The 9,660-nt window shown below is 51.1% G+C and overlaps 1 protein-coding gene across 1 annotated transcript; it reads right to left on the bottom strand.

Annotated features, from left to right (window-relative positions):
- Nucleotides 1–1,210: 1,210 nt before the first annotated feature.
- On the bottom strand, nt 1,211–7,386 carry LOC102510543 (keratin, type II cuticular Hb6). The gene is made up of 9 exons (XM_006172517.2): nt 6,985–7,386; nt 5,963–6,171; nt 5,275–5,335; nt 4,779–4,874; nt 4,401–4,565; nt 4,010–4,135; nt 3,515–3,735; nt 2,685–2,716; nt 1,211–2,138 (listed from the first exon to the last, which is right to left on the bottom strand). The coding sequence occupies exons 1-9, from the start codon at nt 7,384–7,386 to the stop codon at nt 2,026–2,028; spliced, it is 1,425 nt and encodes a 474-aa protein (XP_006172579.2). The 3' UTR covers nt 1,211–2,025.
- Nucleotides 7,387–9,660: the final 2,274 nt, after the last annotated feature.

Below are 9,660 nucleotides of genomic sequence, written 5' to 3'. Positions count from 1 at the left end.
ATCCATTGTTTTTTTTTCCCCCTCTTTTTAAATGTTTACTAAGCAACGATTTTGGGGGGGGAGAGATAATTAGATTTATTTCTTTTTTTTAATAGAGATACTGGGGATTGAATCCAGGACGTCAGCATGCTAAGCACAACACTACCACTAAGTTATACCCTCCCCCCACTAAGTTTTAATATAATTGTTACAGTTTACGTTTCTATAAATCTATTTGATCCTTTTTCAAATAAGTCTATTAATTTTCTAAAAGCTCTTATTCTTAAGTTACATTTTAGTACCCTCTTTTTTTAAACATATGAAATATACTCTTTTCTTTTTTTTTTTTTTCTGACTCTAGTTAATTCCAGCATCTGCAGTCCTCCTGGGGATGATTCTGGTGTGGAATACTTCTGCTCATCTCCACTTATGGTGGCATTTTGGCTCACATTTCATGATTTTTGTTTAACTGTGAGCTTGCATCTGTTGAAACACTCTCTGGGAGAATTCCTGGAAGCCTAGGTTTTAATGAGATTCTTCTAGAGAGAATTTGTATTTGCTTTTTGCCAGATTTAGGGGAGCATCACCAAACTGGGCTGATTTTAAACTATGTTCTCACATTGGGTATTGTGGGGTTTTGCTACAGAAAAAAAGAAAATGTGAACTCCAGCCCAGAACTTTATGAGGGTAAACTTGGGGTTTAAAATTATCAGGGGAAACTTATTTCCCCTTTACCCAAAGCCAAGGTCAAGGCTTGCAGGTTTCCTTCCTTTCCCTTTGCAGTGCTTTTCCTGCTTCCTCTTTCACTGAGGATCGTCCCAGTTGTCTGTTAGGGACATAGGATCCAAGTCTCCCTTTCACAGACCTAGGCTTCATGCTTTGTCCCCTGACCACAGCAGGCTTCCTTTCCACACCACCAGCGACTGACAAATGCCCCCACCGTGCCACCTGGCTCCATCATTCACGTACTTCCCTGAGGCATGCTTTCGTACTGTTTTCCACCTCTCATTGTCTCCTATACCTTCTTGCTGGCTCGTGATGCATTCAAATATATTTTTCAAGAATGTTAACCAGAACTTTAATAACAAAAGGGTTTTTCAGAGTTCCTAGTCTAACGTATTATAAGAAAATAATTTCCTCGTGGTGTTTTTCAAAGAAAAAATTGACAAGTTTGGTGGTTCAACTGGTCAGGAAATTAGGTACTGAAGAGTTTTAAGCTGGAGATAGTAGGAAGAACTGATGGAAAGAAGAAAAGTTAATGCACGGGCATCAGTAGAGGGGGAAGTGATGAGGTGTCTTTAAGGCCTTTGAACTCCAAATCTCACTGCAACATTCAAGTGGAGATGCCCTGTGGGGCAGTTAGGACCTTAGAGGTGAATTCATTCATTCTCTTAACATTGCTCAGTGTCTGCTACGAGCCCACACTGTGCCAGACACTTCCCAGCACTGGAGAATTACCCCAGGAGCCCTGAGCCATCAGAGCAGCCCTCCTCAATGTCCCCAGCCCTGAGCACACAACTGAATAAACAGCTGGCAAAGCCCTGGCAGCAGCCCCCGCCAGGATGAGTTCCTACCCGGTTGTGATCCCACCCACCCCCTTGGGGCCTGAAATCACAGACAGAAAAATGCACATGTGTGATGCAAACTAGGTGACTTTATTTGAAGCACAGACAGCAAGGAGGAACAGAATCATTGGGAGAGGAAGGAAAGCACAAGAATGCAAGGGAAAGGAAGGTTGCGATGGGGACCGGGGGTGCTGTCCTCTTCATGGGCTTGAGCAGTCCAGAATCTTCAAACAGAATACATCCATGTTTCACTCCTCCTAAAGGCATTTTTCAACCTGAGGGAGGCAGGAGACAAAGAGGGGGCCTCCCACACAACAAGAAATGAGAAGTGAACAGTAGGGAAGATGGGTCCGGAGAAGATCAAGCCATTGCACCCCACCACCAGGCTGCACAAGGTAGAGCTGGGCAGACAGGCCAGCCAGGATCCGCGAAGAGGGTGAGATGGGCTAGGGGCTTGGGTGCTTCCGCCAGTCCTGCCAGCTTAACACTTCTTACAGCTGCTGCCACAGGCTCCCATCCCACGGGACCTGTTGCCGCAGGTACGGGAGGCTGAGAGGTCCCCACACACGACTCCGCCCCGGGAGCTGCTCACATCTGCACAGGAGCAGTAACAACGTCAGAACTATCGGTAGGGGCGGAGAGCTGGTCCCACACAGGACTCCCTCCCGACCAGCCAAGAGGACCCAGGAGGATGGCTCCTGCTCATCCACACCTCCAGGGAGAGAGTCAAAGTAGGCTTCCCTGTGGTCCGCCCGCGGGACTCCCACCCTCCCCGGAAAGGAGTCCATCTTCTGGTTCAATCTCAATCCCATCTTAATCTGACTTTCAGGAAGACCTCCTTGGGGACAACCGCACTGATGGAAAACCTGTTTTGCTCCAGAAAACTGTTTGACACCTGGAACACGGGCAAGTCTGCTTGGATAGGGAGAAAATCAGAGCTTCCTATAATGTGGAGAGGTAGACTGACACTCTAACAGGTCTGGAGTAAGGAATTAGCTCACTCATGACCCGTTGGCCAACTCCCTCTGTGTAACTGTGCGGCTGGAAATGAACGGAACTCTTCCCCCTGGATCTTTCCACCCGCAGAGCTAAAACATTCTTCCCACTGTCTAACTCCCCTTCAGGGCCAGAATTACTCACTGATGTTCACAGCATTGATGCCTTCACACAGCCTGATGTGGGAGAGAAAAGGTCAGCATTAGGACCAGGCATTAGCTCCTGACAGTGATCCCAGAATTTGTGTGGTCACCAGCTCTAAGCCCAGTCACAGAAGGAGCCACCCAAGTCCCTTCCAGAAGGTCAGAGGAGATGGTCTGGGGTCCAGCACCCCCAGAGGCTCAGAATCTCCCCAACCCTGCTCAAAAGAACACAAGGAGCAGGTTCCCCCAGATCCCTCTGGGAAGCAGGACCTGCCAAAATCTAGCAGGACACAGAAATCTCTCCACCTGCCCCCAGGAATCCAGCTCCAGGTTGCCTCCCCCATCCCTACTGACTGGCTCTACTATCTTGAACAATCCAGTCACCTAGGGCCACAGGTTTTCCATCTTTTTTTCTATTTTCCTTTCAGTTTGATCCATTTTTATCCTGCCCTCAACCAATGATGCTCTGGCACTAGCTGCCATCAGTTCACAAGCCTGTTTTGTACATTTCTAGCCAACACTACATGAAGTCACAGTGGTAGCTTGAAATCAGCCATGAAAGAAGCATTTACACCACCGAAATCAGCAAATGTTATAAATCAGGGACTTTTCTTTTTCCTCAGAGAGCCAGGTGTTAAACATTCACCAGCACACCATCCTCCCTAACTAAATCAGGCAAGGAGCCTATTGGAAATCAGGCAGTGGACCTCAGCTAAGACTGTGCTCCTTAGCCTCTCCTTAGGGCAGGAAGGGAGCCTGAAAGGGTTCCAAGATGGGAGCAGAAGAAACAGAGGCTGAGGCACTGGACACAACTGTGCTGGTGGCACCCACCTCTGCTCCTCGCCCTCCAGCAGGCGCCGGTAGGTGGCGATCTCGATGTCCAGGCCCAGCTTGGAGCTCATCACCTCCTGGTACTCCTTGAGCAGGCAGGCCATGTCCTGCTTGGCCTTCTGCAGGGCACCCTCCAGCCCCGCCAGCTTGCTGCGGGCATCCTTAAGGGCCGCCTCACCCTGCTGCTCAGACTGGGTCACTGCTGCCTCCAGCTTGGAGTTCTGGGGGCCCAGAAGAGAACAAGGTGGGTTATGGTCCCTGGGTCTCTGTGTTCATTTCCTGCATGTGCCCAGTGTCTCCTAGCCAGCTGGGATCACCCCAGAAACAGGGCCTCCCCCCTTCGTCACCTGGGTCTCCCTGAGTGACCACAACCAAGGACTCTGGTCATGCAAAAAGACTGGAGAATGAATGGTGAAATACATTTGGGTGCACACTGCCCATGGGACCCTGGGCTGGCCCCTAGTGCCTCTGGTCTTGGGGAGAGATGACCCCTACCTGGGACTTGGCATTCTCCACCTCGGCCATCAGCCTCTGGATCATGCGGTTCAGCTCATTGATCTCCTCCTTGGTGCGGCGCAGCGTCTCCCCTTGCCGGATCACCGTGGCCTTGATCTCCTCATACTGAGGGGAAGCAGAGAGGTTCATGAAGCTCAGAATGGGACGTCCTGCCCATTCAGGATGCCTCAGATGATGTGCCGGTTGTTCAGTGCTCAGCCTGTGCAACCGTACACGACAGCCCTGCCTTTCCATCCCTACTTGAGAGCTGTCAACACTTTAATTACCATCCTTAAGGATCAGAATCCTCAGACAAAAGAGGCCTTTCTAACATATATCTTGAATCCTTCCCACCACCATGTCTAGGAGGCAGGTGTCCTGGGCCACTCACCTTACTGAGGTACCAGGACTCAGCCTCAACCCGGCTGCGGCTGGCAATATCATCATACTGAGCCTTGATCTCAGCCACAATGCTGTCCATGTCTAGGTCCCGGCTGTTGTCCATCTTGACAATGATGGAGGTGTCTGAGATGTGGGCTTGGATGACTCGTATCTCCTGTGGGGCCAACAGCCATTCACATTACATACACCATCCAGAGCCAATTAGAAGAGAGTTCATATTCCCCATTTACACACACACATATGCACACAGAGCCACCATTTCCAAAGCCCTCAGGCCTGCAGACCCTGCTTTCTGTTTCCTCTGAACACAGGCTGGCGTGGGACACAAGGGACGGGGCTGCGTAATGTCCTCCCTGCTGGTGCTCACCTCCTCATACAGGGTCTTCAGGAAGCCCATCTCCTCCACCAGGCTGTGGGCGTTGGCCTCCAGATCTGCCTTGCGCACGTAGGCACTGTTAACCTCCTGGGGAAACAAACACAGGGCAATCCCTAGTTACTGCAGAGGATTCCCAGGGGGCCCCGCCTCCCCGAGTCCAACCCAGGAAAATCCCCAATCCCATTGCCAGTCCTGCAAAGCAAGTCATAGGTATCAATCCAGAAGTCAGGGGTCAGGACACTGATACCTCCCATCAACTCTAGCAAAATGTAGTATGTGCCTTTGGAGAGTCCTTCCACCTCTCCGGGCTTCTCTGTAAAGAGTGAGCCAGGGAATTCCTGCCCTGGAGATCTCCTGGGCTGTGAAAAGTAAAATGCCCTTCCATGGGTGGGAATAAAGTGTCAGCTTAGTAACTGAAGGAGGGAGTGCTGATGGCCTGAGAGCTCCCAGACCCCCAGACTGCCAGCCCACAGGCAGACCCACTCACCTGCTTGATTCTGACAAATTCATTCTCTGCTGTGTTCCTCAGGGCAACCTCTTCTTCAAACCTCCACAAGGGAAGGGGATTTGGAACAAAGGAAATTACTCAGAGATCTGGAAGTAACGGAAGGGAAGGGAGACCACCCCAAACTGACCCATCACATTCCTCCCCCAGGATGCCCAAAATGTCCCTCTCATCCATCTCCCTCGCCCCAGGTCTGAAATATCACTCATAGCCACATTCCTAATAGTACATTTCTCTAACTTAAACATGATTCATTTTCAAGATCTTGGTTTTGTTATCACTCTAATACAATAAGCTGATTCCCTGAGCTTAGATCTGGGAGGGTGGGTGGAATTAGTAACTTGAACCAGTGGGTGTGAACAGTGGAACAGCAGTGGTGTCATTTCTTTGTACCCCTAGCACAGAACAGGTTTATGGAATGGTTGGATGGATGGGTGGATGGATGGACAGAGATATGGTCTGTGTCCAGAGAAGTTCATAATGCGATGGGGAAAGGTTCTTTGCTGATATTTCAGCTTCTCTTCTCTTCATGTGTCTGCCTGTCACTGCCTTTGAAGCTGATAAAAGCACAAAGTGGATTAATGAAGAAAGAAATGTCTAAGGCCAGTGTGCTCAGCAGCTCCCCAGTTGTCGTATCATTCAGCCCTTCTGACCTTTCCTGCCAACTCACTTCTTCCTGTAGCCCTCCAGCACCTCCTGCATGTGGTTGAGCTCTGAGGCCAGCCTCCCGCTGTCGGCCTCCACACACTCAGCCTCCCGCCTCAGCGTCTGGATGTAGCCCTCGAACAGCGGCTCAAGGTTGCTCTGGCAGCACCCGCGGTTCTGGTAGAACTGCAGCTTGGTCTCCAGAAGTTTGTTCTGCTGCTCCAGGAAGCGCACCTGCCGCCCAGGGGAACAGCCATCAGGTCACCTCTCATCCCAGCATCCTGGATCCATTCCCCCGATGAGCCTCCACACCAGCCCTTTCCTCATTTCCTCCCTGCCACCACCCCTGCCAAACATACACACAGGGCCTCATTTGAAATTGCTGCAAATATTAGTCCATGTGTCCCATGATCAAGTGAAGAAGTCCTTTCTAAAGCCTGGCTTCTCCACCCCAGGGATCAGAATTCCCTCCCAAATGACGAAGCTTTCCTCTAGGGAACCTTCCCTGGCTAACTCTCCTGCTGGCCCACTCCTATCTGAAGTGAACATTACCCAGGAGGCCTCAGCTGGCCTCACAGTTCGCTATGAGAGTGTGTAAGTGTGTGAGTGTGTGCGCGCATGTGTGTTTGTGTGTGTGAGCGAGACAGACAGACAGAGACAGCATCAGAGACAAAGAGATAGAATGGGCTGAAAGTTCCAGGCAACAAGATCATTCTGAAGGATGACCCTGTGGTCCTCTTTCTATTTCTTATGTGTGTTTCTTGTGTGTGTGTGTGTCCTCCTCCCTCTGACAGGCAGTTCCAAGCCTTGTCCTTGTCTCTTTCTGGAGACCCTGCTTGTCTGGACAGAGGTTGTATATAATAACAGTGCTATCCTACCAGGAGCCCTCGCTCTACACACACCTCTCTGGTCTGTGCCCTAGACATTGTCCATCTCCTCCATCAGGCTGAGAGCTCACCAGAACCACATCTCTCCTGCCCCTAACTGCCCCTTCAGTGCCTACCCAGGAAGGGAAGGTTCAGGAAGGGTGTGATCAAGGACACCCACCTTGTCAATGAAGGCAGCAAACTTGCTGTTGAGGCTCTTGATCTGCTCCTTCTCCTCCTGCTTCACGCACTGCGCGTTGGGGTCGATCTCCAGGTTGAGGGGCGCCAGGAGGCTCTCGTTGACCGACACGGTGGTGATGCTGGGAGGGCTGGGTCCACACACGCCCCCTGAGCGGTACCCGAAGTTGCGGCTGCAGGAACTGCTGCGGGAGCCCCCGGTGAGGCCGCGGTAGCAGGAGATGCCGCGGTAGGGGGCGGCCGTGATGCAGCAGTGGCCAGGCCGGGGCCCGCAGGCGGAGACGCAGCTGAAGGCACCACCAGAACTGTACCTTTGAGTCGTCCCACAGGAGCTGGATTTGCAGACTCCACTACGGGAGCTAAAGCATGACGATCCACAGGTCATGGTGACTCTGGGCTGGAAAAGATGGAGCCAGAGGAAGAAGAGAATGATTCTGGCCTCTCCCTCACTGCTCGTCCCCTTTTATAATCCCAGACACCTGGGGCCACCTGCCTCATTGTGTGGAGTGGCCTTCTTGTCACCTTTATGGGCTTGGGGAATTTCTCAGTCATTTTCCTCTCTCCTGGGAAAGCATCATTAGATGGGGCTTTGGAAAATCCTACACTCAGGCAACTTTGAAGCCCTGGCAGCATATTTTCCACAGTTGAGGGCCTGAGGGTGCCACAAAGTCAAGGTCAGCCAAGGCCTGTGGACTCTGCACTTTGTGAGATAATTGAGGAGAGGAAGGGACGCCGGGTTGGGATGCTTTCTTTCAGGTGGTCAGCTGGACTCATCACTCTGTCTTTCGTTTTGGGTCACAAGATGAGCTGAGACCGGGGACAAAGGATAGGCCATCCTAGGGGGCAAGGACAGGTGGATCCAGGCAGCTTTGAGAGGAAGAGACTTCTCAGGTAGGGCCTCAGGAGCCAAATCTTCAAGGCAACCTGTGACATTTGACCTATGGTATAGCCAGAGGGGGACAGGGTTCATCCCCACCAAGACATGGAAAAGTTAATCACACAACCAAAAAATAATTTGTTTGACCACTTCGTGCTGGAGGATCCATGCAGTTGGTAGATGTGTATGAGCAGTGTGGTGTGAGGGTTCCAAATATCTGACTTCCTGAAACCCCCAGTCTGTCCACCCACCTCCATTTCTTTTCATATGCCTTTAAGTTTCTTCACCCCCACAGAACAGAGTCTCTCCCTCAACTAGACCATGAGTGCAAGGCCACACTCCCCAGCCTCTTTCAAAAAGGCTCCCTATTTCCTGGAACATTTTCAGAAGAGCTTCTCCAATACGCCCTGAGCTTGGACTGAGCGGTGGGGGCTGGGGGTCCCAGGCAGGAGAGATTTAGTGTGCAGGATGCCCCACCTCCAGACCTAGAAGAGCAGGCTGGCCTGGGGTAGGGGAAGGGAGAGGGGGGAGCTGAGGGGTTACAGGGCAGGTACCTGGGTGACCAGTGGGCCACAGAGGGGAAAAAGCAGCGACAACAATAATAATAATAACAGCTGATATTTACTGCCAACTTATTCTGCACCAGGCATTATATTAATGCTTTACATACACACCTCACGTTATCCTCACCACATCCCTGGGCGAGTTTTTTTTATTTTTTTCACTAGTCCAGATTCTTCTTTTTGTACCTGGACAAGTTTTATTATCTTCATTCTAGATACAAAGGAAACTGAAGCTCAGAAAGGTTATGGAACTTCTTCCCCAGATTGTAAGTGGCAGAGCCCAAGCCTGAACCCAAGTATGTCTGATTCCAGAAACACATTGACCACTATACTATGGAGAAAGAAAAGAAATGTGTCTCTGAAATGGGCATGTTGATGTTCAAGATGTTTCATAATGGTGCCTTAGGTTACCAAAAGTAGACACATACACACACATGCACACACACACACCCCCACCATCAACTATCCCCACGTCCCATTCACACCATGCCTGATATGACCCTCTCCAGGTCAAGCACCTCTCATGCTCATCTTGACATTTGAAGCCCACCCTGCCTAGCCACCATAGCCACTATCCACCCCCGGCCTGCCTCCTTTCCCCCGCCCTCTTCCGTCCCCTATGTTTCATCCACAGTGGACTGCCTGCTGTTCCTCCCACATCCTCTGGCCTCCCTTGCTTTGTGTCTTTGCTCATGCCACTCCCTCTGCCTGAATCCTCCTCTCCTCCCTCATCTCAGCACATCCAATTCTTCACCATTCTTCAGCCTTAATCAATCTGTCACCTCCTCTGAGTACCCTGCCCTGACCTCTGGCCCCAAGCCCCTGAACTGGAGGCTCACTCTCCCACCAAGTCCCCGTGGCATGGTGTCCCGGCATGAGAGCAGACCCCCCTGCAGCCTTGTATTAAGGTCCGTCTGTATACGCACGCTGCCCGGCCTGGGGACTGCAGTCTCCTTCGAGCTCTGAGCCTGATTCCTGCCAGGTGCCTGTTTGCTACCTGTCTTGAATTGTCTCCAGGGGCCCACAAGAGGGTAAGGAAGGGACATGAAAACCAAGACAGAGCATTAGCTTTTCATCAGTAGCCTGGTGGACTGGAGACAAAAGGGGCAAAGGAATGATTTCTAGAAGATCCGGCTGAGATTGGAGCAGCCCTCCCCTTCCCAGCACCTGTGACTACTAATCTCTCTATAGGGAAGTCGATCCTTGATTGTATCTGAAA

The sequence above is a fragment of the Camelus ferus genome, chromosome 12 (genome assembly GCF_009834535.1).
Source record: "Camelus ferus isolate YT-003-E chromosome 12, BCGSAC_Cfer_1.0, whole genome shotgun sequence".
Lineage (NCBI taxonomy): Eukaryota > Metazoa > Chordata > Mammalia > Artiodactyla > Camelidae > Camelus > Camelus ferus.
This window is presented reverse-complemented; position numbering and strand designations above follow the sequence as displayed.

Excerpts from the sequence above, each read along its gene's own strand:
- LOC102510543 (XM_006172517.2), bottom strand. The coding sequence starts at position 7,386 with ATGACCTGTGGATCGTCATGCTTTAGCTCCCGTAGTGGAGTCTGCAAA. Across the intron at positions 4,875-5,274 it reads AATTTGTCAGAATCAAGCAG|GAGGTTAACAGTGCCTACGT; the intron begins GTGAGTGGGTCT and ends TTGTTTCCCCAG. Across the intron at positions 4,136-4,400 it reads AGTCCTGGTACCTCAGTAAG|TATGAGGAGATCAAGGCCAC; the intron begins GTGAGTGGCCCA and ends GCTTCCCCTCAG.